Source organism: Myotis yumanensis, unplaced genomic scaffold (assembly GCF_028538775.1).
Source record: "Myotis yumanensis isolate MYYU_CA2020_CCGP unplaced genomic scaffold, mMyoYum1.0.hap1 SCAF_14, whole genome shotgun sequence".
Lineage (NCBI taxonomy): Eukaryota > Metazoa > Chordata > Mammalia > Chiroptera > Vespertilionidae > Myotis > Myotis yumanensis.
The window spans coordinates 36,248,477-36,271,786 of NW_027223765.1; the positions used below are offsets into that span (position 1 = coordinate 36,248,477).

Genomic DNA, 23,310 nt, shown 5'->3' on the forward strand with positions numbered 1-23,310 from the left:
ACATCGATCAGCTGCATCCTGCACATCTCCCACTGGGGATATGCCCGCAACCAAGGTACATGCCCTTGACCGGAATCGAACCTGGGACCTTTCAGTCCGCAGGCCGACGCTCTATCCACTGAGCCAAACCGGTTTCAGCAGTTTTCTAGGGTTTTAAGGACATGGAATAAAGCTGCCAATGGACAAGGGAATCCCCAAGTCCTTCTACCATAGAGCAAAATATACTTGTGTGGCCCCAGCAAACACATTCTCAATGTCATGACCTGGGAACAGCCAGGGGATCCAATGGCTGAGGGCTCAGACAGAGGCAGACTCACCGTCGCTGTTAATTATGGAAAGCAGCAGTTTCAGGTAGTTTTGTGTTTGTTGCACCAGGTCCCAGCTCTGTAGGGGAAGAAAGATAAAAGGGGTCTAAGAATAGATATTTAACACAGACTGAGAATTTGAAGTTTTCAAAAAAAATAAAATGCTAAGAGTTATTCTGGGGCAATAAATACTCATGGTCCCAAATCCCAATAACCAGACTTCATTCCCCATTCTGAGAACTCCTTACACCTTTCCCTGCACCCTCACCCCACGGGTCCCCCTTACTGATGACGATGAGAAAGGGGAAGCCATGCAGAGGCCTGGGCAGCCCACAGCCCCACACCCACAGCAGCAGTCACCCAGTGGCCTCCTCTAAGCCCTGGGCTCCCACGTGGCTCTCCAGGGAACTAACAGAAGGAAACAAAGAGCCTTGAGCTGGTGGCCACTGTTGCTAAACAGAAAGAATCATTCCTTCATTTGCTAACACATCACAGAAACCAAGGAAAATATCAAGCTTCTCATCAACCATGTTTCATTTGCTTTTACTGTTATTCTCTGCATACCCTGTCTTTTGATGAATAATAAATGCAGTCTGTTAGGCAGACAGAATCTTTTAAAAACAGGAAGCCCATGAGGTGGGAGATGAAAAACAGGCAAAAGCTTTAAAGAGACTGGGACCTCTGTTCTAGCCCAAGAGGTCTAGACCAGATGCTCTTAGAAAAAGTCCACTCGGATCTGGAACTCCATGGAGGGGCTTGACCCAGTTTTGCAGCCTCTTCCCCCAGGTGGGGAAGCCTCTCAACACAACCACGTATCCATGTTCCAGGGCTGTGCAGAGGGTGAATATGCCAGTGAGAGCGGGCTTCCCGGGGGGAGGGCGAACACGGCACCTGTAATTGGAATGGTTTTCCCAGGAATTTAAAACAGGCTCATTTACGTGACCCTCCCAGGGCCCCTGGTGAGTTCTGACCCACTTTCAGCAGCTCCAGAGACAGTGCTGCACTAATAAAGCTATTACCCGCAGGAGCACAGGGTCTCCACTCATCTGGCTCAAGCGTGTCAGACACACCACTGCCAACAGATTTCCTCAGAGCTGTAATTCTCGAAGTGTGAGGAAGAGCAGGAGCAGGAGGCAGGAGCTATGTAGCACAAAGCCCAGGGAAGTCAGGTGGGCTGGGGGAAGACTGCAGCAGCCAGGAGTGGGCAGGACCGAACAAGGACCAAAACTAGGTGGTTATTCAAAGGGGACACTGACAACCAGGGAGAGGCAGCAAATTCACAATGAGCTCAGTGCTGGGAGAGGAACCATAGGCTGGGGCGATGGCTTGGTAGAGGCTCAAGGTCACAGAGCTAAGCTGAGCTGGGGCATGAACCCAGCCCTGCCAGACTTCGAAGTTCACATTCTAAGTCGCATGCTACACTGCAGGGACTTTTCCTACAATACCAAAGATACAAAAGTTTGAGGAGATTGCAGGATGTGAGGAAGACCTGGGAAATGCACTAAAATCTAGGCTAACCTGACTCTCTTATCCGACAAGATCCACGAAGTCTCTGAGTGTGGAGGTGAGCACCAGGCGTCTTATGTTTTTTGGCTGCAGTACTCTTCCCCCTGACTGGAAAGCTCATCATCTCTACAGTCTTCTTCTGTGGCCACTGGTCAACACCTCTATTATGCAGGTGATGGCTATTTTGTTGCCTCTTCTACATTGAGCCCAGCAAGGACAGAGGCCATTTTGGCATCTCTGCATCTCCAAGGCGTAGTGCTTTAGGGACTATTCACGGTCAGGGGCTAGCTTGAGAAGCAGACACTGGAAGGGTCTTAGGGCACAGAAAGAAAAAGCAGACCTCTGTGGATTCAATCTGGTCGCGTGGAGAGCAGCAAGACCACACGTGTCTTGCCACAAGTGCTCTCCCACTTGTGGACACCACTAAGGGGCTGGCCCTGGGACACCATGAACAATGACCTCAGCCCTCACAGGGCTGCAGAAGAGGGAAGGCAAGTGAACTGCTGCAGGTGGACTGACGAAAAGAAGACCTCTAGGATGCTGCGGGACCATGTAGTTGGTGGGGTGAGCCTGGCCTGATCCACGGGGAGCATTAGGGAGCACTTTTTGGAGGTGGTGACATGAAAATAAGAAGAGAGGGAAAGCGGACAAGTGTTTCTGGCAGACAGGACAGCATGTGCAAACCTGGAAAGACTCTTCCCTCAGGGGCTAAAAGAAGCCAGTGTGGCTGGAGGAGAGGCTGGCCATCCACAAGAACAAGGCTGGGACATGGCAGCTGGTGGGCCACAGAAGGGTCCTGGACTAAAGTCAGTGGTGGGCGTCTGGCTTGCGTGGCTCAGTGGTTGAGCACATGCCCGGGTTGTGGGCTGGATCCCCATTGTGGGGTGTGCAGGAAGCAGTCAATCAATGATTCTCTCTCATCATTGATGTTTCTATCTCTCTCTACCTCTCCCTTACTCTCTGAAATCAATCAATAAATAAAGTCATTGGTGGGTTTTAGGGAAGGGGATGACTATGAAGACCTTGCTCCATGATTTGAGTATTGCTATCTGTGAGGTCCTATTCAAGCGCTTTACATTCACTGTTTCCAGTTAATCCTCAATAAGCCCACATTCAGACATGAGATTCTCTGAGATGACAGTGGCCTGGACTAGGCTAAGAGAGGGAGGCAAGAAGAACTTGAGAGTTTCACCAGGGACAGAGATTTAAGAATTGATGGGATATGGCAATGGGCGTGGGGGGAGAAAAGCACCCAATTTTTGAGTTTGAGCATCTAGGTGAGTGGTGGAGGGTCTGGCAGCACCATAGGCTGTGGCCAGTTTGTCCAGCTTGAGTTTGAGATGGCTGCCCAAAGGGATACTTGCAAAAGGTGATGCAGATGCAGATCACCAAGAGGCCTGGCCTGGGTAACCGGGCAGTGGGCTAATGAGTGAATGATGAATGAGATGAGGAGTAATGGGGAGTCCTGGACCCCCATGTGAAGGGGCTAAAAGGCCAGAAACCACACCTGGCTAAAGAAGAGGATGGTAGGAAGCCCATGAGACCAACCAGTTGAGCAACTGGGGAGGCTGGAATTCTGAGAGGAAGCCCTGCCCTTCTACTTCTGTGCCTGGAACGTTAATAGTGTTCACTCCCTTGAGCTAGCAAGCTAGTAAGTAGCCTAGTTCTTAATTATTATCACAAAAATCAGTCTGGCATTTCAGTTAAGAGGACACTTTCTCACAGTGATCATATTTGAACCTCGCCACAATGCTGAAATAGGAGTTAACTCCACTGTCAGAACTGAGGACACTTGCTCAAGGCCACCGAGCCTTGCGAGAAAGGCTGAGCAAGCGGGGCCTAGATCCAGGGCTTCTATCTACTCAGCAGAACTCCTCCTCACACACACAAGACTCCTTTCTAGAGAAACAAACGTCCTTGGCAGTGTCAATGTATCGAACCCCTACAGTTGCACCTTACTTGATGAGTAAGCAGTTTATCAGATCTAGTTTGTACCCACATAAGGAGAACGATGTGCCAGAAGGAAGAATAAGTGTGGCTTGGGGTAGGGCCTGCTTGAGACCTCTGCATATAATAAATTATGAAGGAAGCCTGCAGGTTCCTTTGGCCACTCACTCTGCCCAGGTAGTCTGGGACTTGAGACCAGGCAGCAGGGCCCCCGAACCTGTTCCTTCTCCAGGCTTCTGGGGCACAACAAATACTGGCCTGCTGTCGTTCCTAACACGCCCTTGTAGAAACACCTGCATAGAGAAGACCTGACACCACTCTCATTCACTCAAATCGTCATGGAACATCTGCTTTGTGATTACGGGCTGGATGTATAAGATAAAAGAAGCAAAACCTCTATCTTTACACACCACCTGCTACCAGGAAAACAGTGCAAGATCATATGGGAGCACACAGCTGCCTAAGAGGTGCGCTGGGCCTCTCTGAGAGACCTCAGGGCTGGATGGGAAACGTCAGACCTGGGGGCGGAGGAAGAGAGGAGAGAGACAGGAGGTTTCTCAGGTATTCACTGGCTCGGCCTTTCCAGCTCGAGGTTCTGTGCAGGGCATGCACAGGCAGCGGCTCCCCATCCCCCCCTGGAGCTCAGTCTACCAGAGACGGGGAAGCAGATCTCTAAACCAGTGACCACAGTTCAGTGGAAAATTCCATGATAACTATGCCTAGGAGTCAACGGGAATGTGGATATAGGTATGTGACCCTCCAGGTGTGGGGAGACGACATCAGGGAAGTCCTCCTGGAATGGACACTGAGCCAAATCCTGAAGGCAGTGTGTCAGCAGGCAGAGGGAACAGACAGGGAAAACAAGGCTGAAGCCAGTGGCAAGGAACTGCTGATGCCTTTGGACTTGTACAGACAAAACACAGTAGACAGATGGATCCAGCCAGTAAGACTGGGGCCTCTTCCATGGTAGCCGGCGACAGAGAGGAGCACAATAGAAGTAATTTTGAAGTTTTTATAATCAAATGAGGTCAGGCAGCTCTGCACTTCCTCTGGCAGAACACACATTTAAAAGGAAAAATGAAAAAAATTACTAAAGCCCAGAGCTGGAAAGCAGACACAACGAGGTCCTCTGGAAACAGAACCCCCTGGTGGACACAAATGTTTGAGTCACGTTCAGAAAGCTTAGATTTTCTGGGCCGAGAGCAAATCAGGAGAGAGAGTGAGATGAGCAGTTCCTCCTTCCCTAGGCAGTGCAGGTTAGAGGGCACCAGCCAGCCTTCAGGTATCTGCACGAGGGACTGGCACCAAGCGTCCCCTTGGCCCCTTCCCTTACTCTGCCCTGCTCGAGTCAGGCCCTCACCTGATACTGGCTCCAGTCAATGTTCAGAGAGCAAGTCAGGAACTCGGGGATGCTCAATGGGGCATCGACGTAGTCCTGGGGACAGAAAAAGACACGTGAGATTTGGACTGGCCATCAGGAGAAGCCCTGGTGACAGGGCAAGTTGTGGCCCTGAAGTGGCTACCACAGGCAGCCAGGATGTCCCTCCATAGTGCTTGCCCGCTCTGAGCCAGATGCCTGTGCTACCCTGGAAGTAAGAGCTTAAAGTGAAAGGGACCGGATATTGCAGCTGAGTGGAGCTTTTTGGTTGGCGGCTCGACTGTTTACCGCTGAGACAGATGTGATCGACCTGTGTTCAGCCTCCAGCAGGCTCTTGTGGCCTGCTCCCACCGACTGGGGAAGGAACAGATGCTGGTCCCACTCTTGACACAGATGGCAGAGCAAAGAGGAAGGACTTTTCCTATTTTGTCCCTGAAAACACCTTTACAGAAAAGGGAGAAATTAAAGGGGAAAAGGAAAGTATAAATGATGTGAATGTGAACATGTACATACAAGAAGGAGAGAAAAAAATGAGACTCATTTAGGGAAGAGAAGAAAATTACTCGTTTTCTCCAAAAAAAGAGTTAGCTGTTCTCCATAGTTTCCCTGTACAAAGAAACATAAGACCCAAGTTGAAGGTGAATGGTGGAGCGCTCACGCAAGGGTCTGGAGGAGGCGCACAGCCCAGCCCCGGTTGGGGTGATGGCAGCAGTCCAGGAGCCGTGGGGTGAGAGGTGCTCTTTGCCCTGGAGGCAATGTTTGGGGTGGTCACTCTTCCCACCTGTCCTTGTCCTCAGAGATCCAGGATCCTGAAGATGGTCTCCCTGTCCAGCCATGTGAGGACACCACATGTCCTTTGCTGCCCAGCCAGATGCCCCATGGAAATGCATTCAAGGGAAATTAAAGCGGAGGATACAAAAGACACTTCATTTGAGTTTGTGTTACCAGACGCTGGCTCCAACAGGTGTTGCCTTAGCCTTGCCCTGTGGAGTCCCTGTCGAGTGCTGTATCCAACCGTGGGCTGGCTGATCTGTAGCAAAGGAGCCGCTGGGTGGTCTGACTGACCCTAGCGCATAGAATCTGTGTCCCTGGGAAATTGTTCGTCTTTGTGGTTAACACCCTGAAAAATGGATTTGGATCAGTTGGACCCGAATCCCAGAATTATCGCTGCAATGAAGAAAGCCAAACCGAAATCCACGAAGGAGGTTTTGCACTTTTCTGGACCAAACCTGCAGTGGCTGACCGGCCTCTCAGCCCCGACGTGCAGCACCTGCTGAGGACTGTCTGCTCGCACCTGCAGAGAGGCAGCCTCTGCACAGCATGGGACCTGCACCGGCAGAAGGGGCGCTGCCCTGAGCAGCACCCGCACCTGAGCCTGGGCTGCCCGGTGCTGGACGGGCTGCTCTGCGGGAGCCTGCCCCTGGGCAGCATCACTGAGCTGGCTGGCAGCAGCTTGGCAGGGAAGACCCAGCTGTTGCTGCAGCTCTGCCTGGCCGTGCAGCTCCAGCGGCAGCTGGGAGGCCTGATGGCCAGGGCCGTGTATGTGTGCACAGAGGATGCGTTCCCTGACAGGCGCCTGCAGCAGCTCATCACGCAGCAGCGGCGTCTGCGGACAGATGCTCCGGGCAACGTGGTGAAGATAAACTTTGGTGACTACATCTTCATGGAGCACATGCCTGACGTGGGCGCGCTGCTGGAGTGCGTGTGGAGGAAGGTGCCCCTGCTGCTGTCGCAGGGGACAGCGTGCCTGGTGGTCATCGACTCAGTGGTGGCCCCGTTCCGCTGCGAGTTTGAGGGGCCCGGGCTCTGCAGGCGCTGGGGGCCACGCTGCACAGGCTGAGCTGCACCTTCCAGAGCCCCATGCTCTGTCAACCAGGTGACGGAGGCCGTGGAGGTACGTGGAACGCCTGGGGCCCCGGGGGAGCGCCTGGCTCCAGCCCTCGGCATCGCCTGGTCTGACCAGCTGCTCATGAGGCTGGTGGCCAACTGGCAGCACCCCGAGGGGCCGCACCCTGAGGGTGGTCTTCACCCCTCACCTGCCCCCCTCCTCCTGTTCCTACACAGTCAGCACAGAGGGCGTGCGAGGAGAATGGCCGGGACCCAGTCCTGCTGACCAGGAAAGCCGCCTCCTCGGCCTCCCAGGTCCTGAGGTCAGCTCAGGCCCCTTGGGGCCAGCGCCTTCCTCGCCCCGGTGGCCAGGAGCACGGCCCACTGCATGGGCCACGAGGGAGGCCCTGCACGAGGAGCAGCTCTTGCCCGCCCCATTCCGAAGCGGGGGTTTAGGAAGGGTCTTTTACTTTTGTGTTGTCTCTGCCACCAGCCCCTGCTGGGTCGACTGCCAGGCGTCTTGCGAGAGGTTGGCCTATCTGCCAGGAAAACCGTCCCGGGCACAGGAGACTCCTTAGAGGCAGGCCCTGCCCGTCCTGGGTGCTGGCGGGACCCAGCAGGATGCCTGGCAGGGCCACACAGGCCCAGCTCCTCGCCGTGGCCAGGGCCTTGCTTCCCGTGAAAGCAGGGCCCATGTCAGCACAGGTCCTGCCCCTCTGATCAGCTGGTGGTGGGACGCAGGGCCCAGGGGCCACCAGGGGCTGTGGCTGCCCAGCCCAAGGGCATGGCCTCCATCTGGGCAGAGCCGAGTCTGTCTCCACCCCATCTGCTCCATGCAAAGGCACCTCATGTGCTGCCTGGCGTGTGAGTGGGCACAGCTATGCCCTGGGACCTGTCCCTGTGACTCGCTCTTGGCCGGCCAGGTCCTGAGTGAGTGACCCTTGCTCCTGTTTGCGTCCCAGCCCCGGAGGCGGCGCCTGTACCTCCAGAGAAAGGGGGCCACCGAACAGCCAGGGACCTGCCACCCCTCCCCCTCAGCACCCCAACCCCAGCCGCTGCCAATTCTGGGGGGGCCAGGGGGCGGCCACCCCTGGGACAGGACCACGCTGTTTCGACACCTTTCTGTGGCAGGAAGACCCATTTTAAATGTCATCACATTCCCTATGTGTCCTGTGCCCTGCGAGGTGGGGGGCAGGTGTGGAAGAGAAGGCGCCCACAGGGCTGGCGCCCGCATCAGGAGAACCTTTCCACAGAGGTGCAGGGCTTCACAGCGGGAAGCGAGGCTTTATTTTTGTAATGACATAACAAACAATTGCAAATGCGGGGGAGGGGGGGAAGACCCAAGTTGACAAATATTGTTCATACCTGCTTCCAGTTAAAAATGAGCCCTTCAGCCATGTAATCCCGATCCTTATATTCCTTGAAAAATTCACAGCCTGGAAAAGAAGGGCAGAGTTATGACACCACTCTTTCTAGCCTAGTCTCCTGAGATGCCCCGAGTGCTGCAGGAATGAGGGGGCCACCAGCTTCTCCACATGGTAGGCCCCAGGTGAAGCCACAGTTGACCTGGGGGTGGGGGTAGGGGGAGGGAACTGGAATGGGCAGGCGAGAGACAGGGAACAAGCCTCCGAGCTAGTCTGGTTTCCAGTTACATGCCTTCCCAAGGATGTATGACCTGCCTGCATACCTCTCTGTATCTCTCTCCATCTGTACTCACTGATGGAGTTATTGGTTACAACTTTCTCGTTTCAGGTCCCTTGTCCTACATGCCCCTGAAGTGTCAACAGCCAGCAAACAAAAGCATGGTTTACAATTTGAGTCCTGTCAGCACTATCTCGGCAATTTATGTAGTTACAGATCACTCTCCCTCCGCTCTGACACCAACCTCGCAGGCTTTCAGTGAGGGCTGAACACTAATGTACTGGAAAGGGCACACACAGTGCCTGAAATGTGACAGGTGGTCGAGAGACAAGTCCAGCTCCAACAAACCTGGCCAAGATGTGCTTTCCGTATCATTTGCTAGAAAAAATGATAAGAAACTCCACTAGGGCAAATCCTCAGGAATATAGAGAGGAAAAGTTGAGAGAAAGGGCTTAGGCAACATTCCCAGCTTCAAATCTCAGCTTTTGGCTTAGCTCTGGGACAGCGAACAAGTTGTTTAAATTCTCTAAGCCTTGATTTTCTCATTTGTAACATGGTTAAGGATAAAGCGAAATAACACATATAAAACACCTAGCACAGCTCTGGTACAAGTGGCATTCAAATGGCAGCACATTAACATCATGCTGCTGCTGCAACAAGAGCCCACAGTGCCAGCCCCAGCTTACAGTCAGCTGCATGACTCAGGAAAGCTGCGGCTTGCTCTCACCCCATTACACAGGGACATCCTTGGGCTGCTGTGGCTTCGAGCCACAAGAATGGGAGAAGGCATCTTGAGAGTAGCTTCCTGAAGTTACTCTCAGTTCCTCAAGCAGGGCCAACACAAACTTTGGAGGGCACATGGCTTTGGCCACAGGTCTGTTTGGTGAGGTCCCCAAAGGCGAAATAGTTGTTCAAATTCTGTGGAAGTGGCTACAAGCCAAAAATATTAACATGGAACTCTCCAGTTACTCTTGGGCCAAATTCCTGTCAGAGGTCACCCAGGGAAGAAAGAAAAGGCTCCTTTGGAAATGAAGGTCACATGTTTACAGACTTGGCTCTCATCCCACACACACTTTGCACTCTAATCCCCCAAACCTCACTGACTCAGAAGTCAGGAAACAATCCCCAGCTCTAATACTCCAGCCTATTCCTGGGAACCTCACTGGGAGAAAGAAGAAATGCAAAGATCAGACAGGGGCCCTGAGCTTATGAGCCCAGGTTTAGAAGACATAATTCTCTCTCAGTGAAGGGTTTTCTCCCTAAACCCAAGCTGCTCAGATCAACACTGCAGGCTCTAGAAGGACCTCTGACTGGCCTATGATGCAGAAGCAATTTTTTGTGAGAAAAAAATAGAATTAAGATAGACTCAGTACCCAGGGCAATTTCTAACATCCATCACCGGAACAGGCTTCTGAACACACTGAGAGGCAAGAGGAATGGGACCAAAAGTGGGGTGAGAACAGCTGCACTCAAGGAGGAGACAAATTAAACTCGTGCTGCGAGTTTTCGTCCCATCTATTTCGGTCCCTGAAGGAAGTGCTCCCAGAACACTTCCCATTTTCAAGGGCCAGTCTAAGCTCAAGTTGGTTGGACAGAACTAGAATTGATACCATCACAGTTCCTGTCTGGGCTTCAAAGTCATTAGAGGGCTCAGCTGAGACTCCTCAACCTCAGCAAAGTATATTTTATGACTTGGTTTGCATAATGGTAATTTTGTTTCTTTTCCTTTTTATGAAGTGATACAGGCACGTGAAGAAATTCAAGAACGTAAGTATAGCAATTAAATGTGCTTCTCCAGCCAGCATGGCTCAGTGGTTGAGCGACGACCTATGAACCAGGAGATCACAGTTTGATTCCTGGTCAGAGCACATGCCTGGTTGCAGGCTCGATCCCCAGTGTGGGGCGTGCAGAAGGCAGCCGATCAATGATTCTCTTTCATCATTGATGTTTCTATCTCTCTCTCTCCCCCTTCCTCTCTGAAATCAATAAAAATATATATTTTTTTAAAAAGAAGTTCTCCTGTCCCCTTTTCTGCATGTGCAATGGCAACTCTCCCATCCTTGGCTTTTTTTTTAAAAATAAATTTTTATTGTTGAATATTACGTATGTCCCTTTTGGCTTTATTTTTATTAATCCCCCTCAATACATAAACTATCAGATGTAATATACAAACATTTTTAGATGCAGCATATAAACATTGTGCAGGCACCCTTCCCCTTACATAGCTGAAACTGTACTATAGTACTACAGTGTGTATGTACTATACATACACACACTTTACAGCTTCTCTCTGGCATATCTGCATTGCCAACATCACTACCCTTATGCTTAGGGGCCATAATTAAGTAAAATAAGGGTTACTTGAACACAAGCACTGTGCTACCATGACAGTTAATCTGATAGTTGAGATGCATAAATATTGTGGATATGCTCAACAAAGAGATGATTCACATCCGGGGCAGGACAGAGAGGGATAGTGAGATTTCATCACACTACTCAGAATGGCATGCAATTTAAAACTTATGAACTGTCTATTCCTGGAATTTTCCATTTAATATTTTCAGACCGTGGCTAGCCATGGATAACCAAAACTTCAGAAAATGAAACCACAAATAAGGGGGGACTACTTTATATAATCTTGTATCCTGCTTAGCATCTTTCCATGTCAAAAAGTTAAAGCATTTTTCTATGACTATGTAATATTCCATTCTATCAATGGCTGTATCATCAATTACACATTCATTATTCTGATTAATGAAAACATTTCCCACATTTTGCTGGTATCAACAGACACTGTGATGAACATCTTTATCCCCAAGTTGGCAGGATTATGGCCTAATGAATAACTGAGTCAAAGTGTGCTAACATTTTGGGAGTCCTGTAACAAGTTGTTAAACTACCACAGAAAGAATATTGTGCTATTGTTCTGAAGTAGTGGTTCTCAAACTTCTGGCAAAACTACTTTTTGTAATTAAGTCCTACTTAGAACCTAAACATAAGCAAAGAAAGTAATGTCTGGTTCCTCAGGCAATGTGGACATTTCCTGTTCTGCAGAGAACTTCAGTCTGTGAAGTCCCCCCAAAACATCTCCTGGGAGTCACGAGCCTGGTCTGAAACCAAGCTCTACCTGACAGCTTGAGTGGACACCTGGTTGGCACACTCCTGCCCAGATGCAGCTCTGCTGCTGGCAAGCTCATGGCATTACTGCCATGGTCTGCATTTGCCCAAAGTGCTCTTAGGGAAGAGGAGCTGCTCTGAGTCTTTCCTCCCAGGTACCCGTCATTGGCCTGGTGTTTACCAAGCTCCTGTCAGGGATGGGTCTGGCACTTTAACCTGAAATGAGCACCATTATCTTCATTTTAGGACGAAACAGATGCTCAGAAGGCCTAAGGGACTTGTTCAAGGATACATGGTGCTACAGCTGGGACTCAAGCCCAGCTCTTCATGGCACCAAATGCTACGCTGGCAGAGAAGAATGAGGAGAGACTGCGGTGGAAGCCGTTGTAAGAGTACCAGGCCATCCGGGGTCACTGATGAAGAACTTACACTGATGAAGATTCACTCTCCCTGCCAGGCACTAGATGAACTTGTAGTTCTAATGAGAAGGCCTCCTGGCTATACAGCAACCTGCTGTCACTGGTCTGGCCTTGCTATTGTCTACGTGGCTCCAAGATGAGGAGACAAGGTCCAGCACAGGACTAAAGGCAGAGGCTGGTGCTGAGAAGCAGGAGAGAGGTTTCAAGGAGAAAGAGTATACTTCCTGCTGTTTGTTGACAGTCTTACACTGCTGTTGGGGCTTCTTGGACTCCCTGGCTGAACAAACAGGTATAGCCAGCTAGCTTAACTGTTGCCAACTGGACCAATACAGCTTTAGTATCCAGTGCATAGAATATTGCCCTCGTCATAGGTCGCACACATGTCTGTGCGCCGGAGACAAATGCAGCTAGCTAGCTCTATGCACACCAAAGTGCTCTGCAACATGGTCAGGACACCACCAACTGCGTACAACTACGTGCAACTGGGGGTATAGCAATGATATTCTCCTACTACCAGAAGAGCCTTGCAAAAAGGGTCACGTCCGCTGGGGCCAGACTACATGATTTGTTGGTGACCCTGAGTACTCACAATGTCATTTTCTACCTTGCCTACACAGAGCACATTGATAAACATGATCTCATCTAATCTTCACAACAAAACCCTGAGTTAAGCCGTACTGAGCTCCAAATGACACCTGAGAAAGCCTCAGGCTCAGAGAGGTGAAGTAACTCACTCAAGGTTATGGTAGTTGAGTACCTGAGCCAGAACTCAATCTCTGGGCCCCTGCAAGTGGAAAGCCTCTTCCAGGGCAGTGCCCTACCCTGAGTGTAACCGCCTATGCATGGGAGCCATGGTGTGCTATGCTGACAGACAAGATCCTCCCAGAAAGCTCTGGGACACAAAGTGAAAAGGCCTACAGACGGCCTCCGAGAGCCCCGGTCCTTGGACGCCTGTCACTTGACTAGACCTTGAAAGGACTCCCTACCTGGATACGGGATGGAGAGGAGAGTGAAGTCGGCATAGCGCTGGGCTTTGTCCACCTTCTCGGAGGATGTTACACTACAAGACAGGACATAATGTGTTATGACATCACAACACAGACACACCATTCCCCAATGAGTATTATAAGAACTTAAATGAACCTCTTGCTAAACAAACTACTCTTTAGAGTTACCGATGATTTCCTTCAGCAGAGTTTACTTTGAACAATTAAGAAATGTAGCTGCCCCTACCCTAACATATCAAGCGAGAGAGGTTACTCTCCCTCTAACACTGCAGCAACCACAACCAGAACCTAAATTTGCAGAACAACCTTCCACCTAAGTCGCACAGGTGAAGACAGCACAGCCACTTTAACCTGTAAGGTGGTGTAAGATGAGAGCCAAATAACTTTGGGGGCTCTCACCTCAATACTCCCTGAGGACACTCCTAAACAGGGGGAACAAACAGCATCTGAAGGGTAAAGACTTGGGACTGTCCTGACAGAGTGAGCAGGAGGGATAAGAGATATTCAGATATCTGTAGAGCTGAATTGTAACTTAACCTCAGTATGTCTTCTTTTCTAGGTTAACCTCAGCAAAATTAAAAGTCAATATTATTTAAAAATTTTCAGAAAATCTACAATTTCATCACCCTCACAAGGGTTCCAATTTTTCAAGTTCTGCCTTATCACATGAAGACTTTGGTCCATATGTGAAGTAAAAATTGAATATACACTGATTTTTGTTGTTATTGTTCCACTACAAAAGAGCCTCTAATCTATTGGAGATGGTGCAGAACTTGGAGCCAAAGGAAAACCTTCAAGGGTGTCTCAGAGGAGGCAGCAGAGCACAGGTTAGAGACTCCTGGCTCCTTCGTTACTCTCTGGACAAACTTGAGCAAGTTATTTAACCTCTCTGTGCTTCAGTTTCCTGCCTGCAAGACGGGCAACACTAGAACCTGTTGCAGGGCTGTGTGCAGGTACAATGAAAGGATGACAGAAAGCTCTTAGCACAAGGCCTGGCACGTGGTGAGCCCTCAGTAACCGCTATGTACTACCACCAGCCCGAAAGCCTGTGAACACATCGCTTCTGCCCATTTCACAGTGGGTGCCCTGTACTTACTTCATGCCAAACTTCACCTTCTTGTTCTCTACCATCAGGTCACAGATGTATTTGACTGACAGGTACCGAAGCAGCTTGATGTCATAGCCTCTGACCTTATCAAAAAGATGTGTGTCGGAACTTCTGAAACAGAGAGCCAGAGGGAGAAGTTGCACTGCACACACATTCAGAAAAAAACTGGGGGTTGGTGAGCTTGTTCAAAGAAATACAGATGTTATTGGCAAGAAATTGTTCCCCTTCTCCAGAAAATGGAGGGAAGGGAAGACAGGAAAACTGGTTCTAGAAAAGGTATGGAGAAGGTGACTTTCTAAGAGATTACCTCCTCTGAGATGCATTTCAAAGAAGCAATTTGCAGCCCTGAACCAGGGAAATGCTTTTTGGCCCAGCTTGACATTAAGCCAGAAGATCCAAAATAATCTCCAAGTTCTAAAAAGCAGCAAGCTGATGGCTGATAGAGTATTTGAGCTTCCACTAAAGTTTATATCTCTCCACCTTTATGACCATTTTTAGCCATGGCTTGCTCATATCAGAACAGACTGAAATTCTTGATGGCAGATGGACTTTTTAAAGCTATCTTATCAACTGGCTGTGAGATACTAGCAAGTGAATTCCTTCTCCTTAGCAGGCCTATGAAGTCAGGAGAAAGATAGAATCTTCTTAATCCCCTTTTTGATCAGTCACACAGATTAAGGCAAAAGTAGAGTGAGTAAACAGTCCCCACTAATTTTTTTTTTTTATGTCCACTGCTTAACTGTCCCTAGCAGACTCACCAAAAAGTATATGCTGTGGAAGAAGGCCTGTCTGATCTCGGGGGAAGAGCCAAACATTCCTGAGCACAAGCCAGGCCGCTGCTCTCGGACTCACAGGCAGAACCCCAGGCACAGCATGAGGCCTTCCAGGGACTGAGCCATGATGTGGGGCAGCTGATCTTACTAGGGTGCTCATGTGCATTCCAGAGACACTTGATACCAGTTAAAGAATACCAATGTGGTGCAGACCATGCGAAGGCCCTTTTCCACAATATCCTATACTGCTGTTTTCTAAGAACATTTGGAAAGACGTAAGAACAGTGTGAACCTGCCCATTTCCTGCCTTTACGGAGGCCTAAGATACTTGTTTGTCTGATTGTTTGTTTTTGATCCTCACCCGAGGATATTTTTCCATTGATTTTTAGAGAGTGGAAGAGAGAGGGAAAGACAGAAATATCGATGTGAAAGAAACACATGAATTGGTTGCCGTCTGCACACACCCCAACCAGGGCCTGGGTCAGGGAGGAGCCTGGAACCAAGTTATGTGCCCTTGACTGGAATTGAACTTGGGACCTTACAGTCCACAGGCCAACGCTCTATCCACTGACCTAAACCGGCGAGGACCTAAGATACTCGTTTATACCAAGTACCCTTATGCCACCAGTCATAAAGCTATGGAGCTTCTCTCTACATCTCTCACGTGGGTACTGAAGTGCTTGCCCTGTGCCTCAGTACCAAATGTGCTGTGTGACACCTGGCCGGCAAGCTGGCCGTCACCACCCTGGCCACAACCTGGAAACTGTAGGGCTTAAAGACACACACACAGGTGCCTGGACTAGGACATTATCTCTGGGATCCTGATGTGAGCCAGGGTGAAAAGAGACTGCTCATATATTCAATAAAGTGTGCTTTGGTGTGAAGCCACATGATGGACTTCAACAACCCTATAATATGGACTTAGCAGTGGGAGGAAGGGAGCCAATCCACTCACCTGGACCAGGGATGAATTTGAATCAGTATGAAAAGGGCCACCACTGGTCAACACCCGACCCCAACACCAGCCCAGACCCATAACAACCTGGCACTGACCGAAGAGCACAGTCCTCCTCTGTGATGTCCTCTGCATCCGCCCAGGCATCATCTGCACCCCCTGCCAGAGAGATAGTCTGTCAGCACTGAGGTGGTGGCTCCAGGGACTCCACCCAGGGAAGTCCTGACCAGCCTGCCCCCCACCAGCTCCACCCCTACTGGTAGCCCTTGTGTCTTTTCAGCACCAGATGCCCCATATACTGGCGGTCTTCTATCCCAAACATCTCCTCGGGTGACAAAAGAAGGCCTAGTCTCTCCCCAGCTTGCTCCCACATGCCACTGTGGCTCGGGGTGGCTATTCTATATGACTGAGCTCTTGTTCTTAAGTCACAGAGGACACAGCTTAACATTCACCTGAGAAAATATAGTTGTAGCCAGTTCGTCCATATAGCTCCCCCCATCCAGCCAGCGTGGCCGACCTGCAAATGTGCTGGGAGAGAAACAGAATTTTCAGGGTTAGATGGTTTTCTGGGTGTTTTTGTTTTTGTTTTTCCCAGCTTAACTGAAATATAACTGACATGACGTTATGTAAGTTTAAGGTATACAACATGTTAATTTGATGCTCTCATATATTGCAAAATCATTACCACCATAGTGCTAGTTAACACCTCCATCATGTCACATAATCAGCATTTCTTTTTTTCTGGTAAAAACATTTAAACTCATCTCTCGTTAGCCCTGGCCAGGTAGCTCATCCTGATACACCAAGGTTGTGGGTTCGATCTCGGTCAGTGCACGTACAAGAATCAACTAATGAATGCATACATAAATGGAACAAATTGTTTCTCTCTCTAAAAAAAATCATCTCTCTGCAATTTTCAAGTATAACCATAATCACCATGCTATATGTTAGATCCACACAGAACTTCTTTGTCTTATAACTGGAGGTTAGTACACTTTGATCAACAGTCAGTTTTCTGAAGTATGCAGTTAAAATAACACTTGAACTCCTCTGATTCTTCCAGCAAAATGGGTGCAGGAGCACTCATTGAAACCTTATCAGCATCAAGGCCACAGCAGTCAATTGGAAAGAGGCCTATATTTAATCTACAGCTTCTGTCAAGGGGGTATCTCCCCAGACGAGTGGCACCAGAATGTTACTACTGTGATAGATTTAGAGGTTGTCACACGTGTACTTGGGTAAGACTTGGTGGTTACACCATCTGTTCACTGTTTTCATGAGCCCATGAGGTCGATGGGGCAGACATTGTTGCTGCTTCATAGGCACAGGCAGGTGAAGTAATGCGTAAGGTCACACAATGAGATCTGATCTAGACCCACCTACCTCCAAAGCCTATGGGCTTATGATTACCTGGAACTGTTTAGTGCTGGGTGGGCAACCTTTGAAGCAGGAGGGCCAATTAAGGGAGAAATACTTGGGGGCTTTTTTAAATTAAATATATTATTTCTTTTCTCTTCTCAGTATTAAGGAAATGTAGCTATAGATGTGCTTACATATTCTTCTACTCTTTTCCTCATCACTGAAGGAGTATTTTGAGAGCTAGAATTCTAGAAACCACCAACTGGCATGAACTTCAATGCATCTAATTTTAAGGCTTCATCTTTAATTAAATTGTGTTCCAGGAGATCTAGTAGGGTTGGGAATGGGAGAAGATACCTGGGGCTGGGGAAGCAAGCCAGCCCAGAGTTTAGCCAAAGACTGGAGGTGGCAGTCAGGGTGGCTGGGTGATTACACTAGAGAACGGAAGCTGCAAGGTGACAGAGAGGGTGAAGCCATTTCTCAATGTAAAGTGGGTCTCAGGAAGACCACAAAACAATGCCTCACCTTCTCTACCTGTAAGCTAATGGGAGGAAACAGCTGTGCTCCTACAGGAAAGGGGTGTAAGTGGGAACTTCTTGCTTTCTGAGGTAGTGGCAGCCTGGGGAAGGGGGAGGTAATAGAAGAGCAACCTGGATTTAACCTGGGGCTGGGTGGGGTGCTCTTCAATGTTGGGGGCAAGAACAGATTAGTGGGAAGGTTGTCTCAAGTCTAAGGGCTTGGGCTGGGATTCCTGCTGGCCTACGCAGGATGAACTCTGACAGAGGATGCTTAACTTTTTCTAGATCCAAAAGCATTTTGAAAATCTGATGAAAACAGACTTTCTCCAGAAAAAAAATGGACACACCAGTTTCCCTACATTTCAGGGGTTTCTGGACTCTCCTCCCAAGTGTATCCACGGACCCATCTCCAGCCCTTGTTAAGAGCCCCTGTGCTAAGGCGCCAGCCAAAAATTAAGAGCAGCAGAGTAGAGAGCGGTAGCAGGAAGCGTCAAAGACCCTGAAGGTAAGGGGGCATGTGTTATCATGCCCACCCTTTCCCATCATCTAAGCTGCTGGCACCAAATCTCACTCTCCTTTGTCATTTTTCTATTAAATATTTTCAGAGCGGGCGCATACCCTCCTTTGGTGGTTGAGCTCTGAGACCGTTTCTTGAATTGTTGATGGTTCAGATACCTCTTTCTGCTCCAGTTCTCCCATATCCCTTTGATTTGTCCTTGTCTTTTGGTAACTGAGGCAGCCAGAGGACTAGCCAGATAGAAAAGAGCAGGTGAGCTGGCCAACTCGCCAAGTGGAGCACCAACCTCCACCTTCCTAGTGCCTGGGGAAAGCTGTACACCATTGCAGAATTTAATTCCTGATCGCTGTCTCTTAAAAAATCAATAAAACATATTTTTTTTAAAAAGTAGTAGTATAAATGGTAGTTACAGAATAGTGATGGGGATGTAAAGTATAGCATAGAGAACATAGTCAATAATATTGTAATAACTATGTATGATATCAGATGGGTACTAGACTTATCAGGGTGATCACTTTGTAAGTTATATAAATGTCTAATTACTGGGTTGTACACCTGGAACTAATATAATATTGTACATCAAGTATAATTAAAAAATAAAAACTTTTTAAACACACACAAAAGGTAAAAAATTCCAGTTATAAAATAAACAAGACACGGGGATATAATGTACAATATGGTACTAGAGTTAATAACACTGTACTGCATATTTGAGAGTGGTTAAGAGCACAGATTTTTAAAAAAATATATTTTTATTGACTTCAGAGAGGAAAGAAGAGGTAGAGAGAGACAGAAACATCAACGATGAGAAAGAATCACTGATTGGCTACCTCCTGCACACCCCTACTGGGGATCGAGCCAGCAACCAGGGCATGTGCCCTGACGGGGAATCCAACTGTTCATAGGTCAAAGCTCAACCACTGACCCACACTGGCCGCAAGAGCATAGGTCTTAAAAATTCTCATCACAAGAAAAAAATATTGTTAACTATGTGTGGTGAGTTAGCTAGACTTATTGTGATTATTCTGCAATATATATAAATATTGAGTCATTATGTTGTACACCTGAAACTAATAGAATCTTATGTGTCAATCATGCCTTACTTAAAAATAATAAAATAGCCCTAGCCAATTTGGCTTAATGGATAGAGCATTGGCCCACAGACTGAAGGGTCCTGGGTTCGATTCCGGTCAAGGGCATGTACCCTGGTTGCAGGCTCAATCCTGGCACTGGTTGGGGTGCGTGCGGAAAGCAACCAAATCAATGTGTTTCTCTCACATAGATGTTTCTATCTCTCTCTCCCGCTCCCTTCCACTCTCTCTAAAAATCAATGGAGCACTAGCTGGTTTGGCTCAGTGGACAGAGTACTGGCCTGCGACAGAAGAGTCCCAGGTTTGATTGCAGTCAAAGGCACATGCCCGGGTTGCAGGCTCGATCCCCAGTAGGGGGCATACAAGAGGCAGCCAATCAATGAATCTCTTATCATTGATGTTTCTATCTCCCTCTCCTTCTTCTCTGAAATCTATATATATATATGAAAATCAATGGAAAAATATCCTCGGGTGAGGATTAACAGAAATAAAATTAAACATTTAGTTCCACAGTTGCACTAGCCACACTGAACTAAGCTTTGAAGGAAGCAGGAAGCAAACACTTAACGTACTCCCCTTCCCCAACGTGGTAGAGGTAGCTGCCCCTGAAGTACTGCTGGCAATAAAGACTGCCACCACCGCCCTCGTAACCGAGCACCTGGTGAGTGCCACACTTCTCTGAGGACCACATCCCCATTTCACAACAGAAGACATTCATGCGCTTTTCCCCATCTCTCTCTCAATTGCTTGTTCACTTGTCCTCCTTCCCCACTCACTGAGCTCCATGAGGATAAGGACTGTCTTACTCCTCTGTCTGCCTAGAAACTAGCACAGGGCCCACTACTGTTACATCCAAGAGCAGCATCTTCCTGTTGAGCCTGTACGTACAAGCCGGAGGGCACTTTGCCAGGTGCTGGGAAGACAAGAACACTGCCCTCAGAGGGATTACAGCAGAGAGAGGGAAATGACAGACATTCAAACACACAACTAGAATAAAACATATGTAAGCTGGTATTAAGCGAACACCGACCGAGTCAGGGGAAGCTAAGGGGCATAGAAAGAAGGTGCAAAGGAAGAGAGCAGGATTAATGGAAAAGCCCTCATAAAGGTTTAAGAATGCCAAAGGCTCCTCAATAATCCCTCCAACTCTCACCCTCCCTCTGAAATCAGTTGGCTTAGGCTCTTCTCACAGGCCTGTTTAGTCGGTTAAGTGCTACAATCTGTTATTCAGCAACCCCACTGGACTAAGCTGTTCAGGGTGGCATTTCCCAAATGCATTCAGGAAAGTTCCTTACTCATGGTCTGCAGACAAATGAGAAATACCAGACCTGACAAAGCTACACAGGCCTCTCTGCTTCGAGACTTCTCAGAGCCTTTACTGTCTCAATGTTTGCATATCAACATACCTTACGAATCTGGAGCTTGGGGGTCAGGCCAAACCTAGTATGCAATATTGCTCATTCTTGTTGGACAGGGAATGCTTTTCAAAAATATATTCTTTTTTTTAATATATCTTATTGATTTCTTACAGAGAGGAAGGGAGAGGGATAGAGAGTTAGAAACATCGATGAGAGAAAAACATCGATCAGCTGCCTCCTGCACATTCCCTACTGGGTATGTGCCCACAACCAAGGTACATGCCCTTGACCAGAATCGAACCTGGGACCCCTGAGTCCATAGGCCATCGCTCTATCCACTGAGCCAAACCGTTAGGGCTCAAAAATATATTCTTTTTTTAAAAAAAAAAAATTTTATTGATTTTTTACAGAGAGGAAAGGAGAGGGTTAGAGGGTTAGAAACATCGATGAGAGAGAAACATTGATCAGCTGCCACCTGCACACCCCCCACTGGGGATGTGCCTGCAACCAAGGTACATGCCCTTGACTGGAATCAAACCTGGGACCCCCCAAGTCTGCAGGCTGACACTCTATCCACTGAACCAAACTGGTCAGGGGCCAAAAATATATTCTTAAACTACTGTTCTATGGAACACACTTTGAGAAACAGTGGTTTGAGTATATCCTGTGTAATTTCTAGTAACAAGCACTATGCTCTGTATAGCAATGATCTTTAAAATAGAGTTCTGGCCCTAACCAGTTTGGCTCAGTGGATAGAGCGTTGGCCTGCAGACTCAAGGGTCCCAGGTTGGTTCCGGTCAAGGGCATGTACCTTGGTTGCAGACACATCCCCAGTAGGGAGTGTGCAGGAGGCAGCTGATCGATGTTTCTAACTCTCTATCCCTCTCTCTTTCTCTCTGTAAAAAATCAATAAAATATATTAAAATAAAATAGAGTTCTGGAAACTCCCAGGAACATGAAAATTTTCTAAGGAAGCCCTTGGCTAAATCTCCCTTCTTACCTCTCCTTTCACATTTGCCCTTCTCCCATTTTGCAAAAGAAAGACCCAAAGGGGCAGAAACATCCCTCCTCCTCACTGCCCTGCCCTGGTCCCGGACCACTCATGCTGGGTAACTGCAGCTGGAGTCTGTAAGCGACTGAGGTGGAAGCTATGGCCCATGCACTCAGGCACCCGCTCAACGACTGCATCCTTGTTCCCCTCATCTCCTCTAGGCTCTCTACTTTAAGGTCACTATTCCTGGACTAATCTTCCTTAAAATGCTATTTCTGTCCTGCATTTGTCTGCTCAAGAATCACAGTGGCTCTCCTGGTCAACGCAAACAGCTTGATCAGCATTAGCCTCCTGTACTCAATCAGCTCCAACACATATCTTCCATTCCAGTCAGGAGGTTTCCTGGCCTCTCTTCTTCCTGCCTCCATGCCTTTTCCTGTGCTATATCACCTGCGTGGAACACCCTCCCACTCCTCCTGCCAATTATTATTCTGCTTATCTTCCCATGCTCTCAAACTAAGTCCTCCTCACTTAATGAGGCATAGTCGGCCAGTCCACACTACTGTCCCTCTTTGGTGAGTTCCTCTTACACCACACCTTGTGACTCTAAATTAGTGTGGTAGCCTGAAGAAGTTTTGGGATAGGTTCAAATCCCAGCTCTCTAGTTGTTTAAAGTAAACTTGGGGAAATTATTAACCTCTTTGAGTCTCACCTGCAATATGAGAATATCAATTATGTCAAAGAATTATAAAAAGGTGAAATGAGAACGTATTGGGGAGTCAAATTAACAACAGTCACTAGAATATAAGCTCCATGGGGGTAAGGAATTTTGTCTAATACTGATGTAACATAAGCCTTGAAACAGTGCATGGGCTATAGTACACATTTAATAAATACTTAATGAATTATATGATTGAAAAAATGAATAAACAATAATGTAATAACTGACTTGATCTAATCGACTCCATAAACCTTTGATGTAGGCATGATTATTATTCCCATTTTATAGAGGAGAAAACGGCCTTGTACAGGCAGGTCTGAACCTAGGCAGTCTGGCTCCAGAACACAGGGGGGAGGTACTCTGGTGTGACTACCCCTTCCCTACCTAGACTTATTTTTTAAATATATTTTTATTGATTTCAGAGAGGAAGGGAGAGGGAGAGAGCGAGCAAGAAACATCAACAATGAGAGAGAATCATCAATCAGCTACCTCCTCATGCCCCACAATGGGGATCGAGTCAGCAACCTGGGCATATGCCCCAAGCAAAGGTGACCTCCTGGTTCATAGGTTGCCACTCAATCACTGAGCCACACTGGCCAGGCCCTAGCCTGATTCTTTTTTTTTTTTTTTTAATATATTTTATTGATTTTTTACAGAGAGGAAGGGAGAGAGATAGAGAGTTAGAAACACCGATGAGAGAAAAACATCGATCAGCTGCCTCCTGCACATCTCCTACTGGGGATGTGCCCACAACCCAGGTTCATGCCCTTGA

The 23,310-nt window shown here is 48.2% G+C and overlaps 1 protein-coding gene and 1 pseudogene across 10 annotated transcripts in view; one reads left to right on the top strand and one right to left on the bottom strand.

The window, feature by feature from the left end:
• Window positions 1–23,310, bottom strand: part of MTMR14 (myotubularin related protein 14) — a 51,757-nt gene that overhangs the window by 22,462 nt on the left and 5,985 nt on the right. For 4 of the 10 annotated variants that reach the window (XM_070390653.1, XM_070390651.1, XM_070390656.1 and 1 more), the window contains exons 4-10: window positions 16,436–16,511; window positions 16,082–16,142; window positions 14,244–14,366; window positions 13,127–13,200; window positions 8,329–8,399; window positions 5,119–5,193; window positions 318–384 (exon numbers count right to left, since the gene is read on the bottom strand). In XM_070390653.1, the coding sequence (XP_070246754.1) occupies window positions 318–384; window positions 5,119–5,193; window positions 8,329–8,399; window positions 13,127–13,200; window positions 14,244–14,366; window positions 16,082–16,142; window positions 16,436–16,511 (547 nt within the window). Of the gene's footprint in view, window positions 1–317; window positions 385–5,118; window positions 5,194–8,328; window positions 8,400–13,126; window positions 13,201–14,243; window positions 14,367–16,081; window positions 16,143–16,435; window positions 16,512–18,478; window positions 18,591–23,310 lie in introns of those variants that run through there. The other 6 variants (XM_070390654.1, XM_070390652.1, XM_070390657.1 and 3 more) reach the window with 4 other exon arrangements.
• LOC138992556 (DNA repair protein XRCC3 pseudogene) lies at window positions 6,203–7,541 on the top strand (annotated as a pseudogene).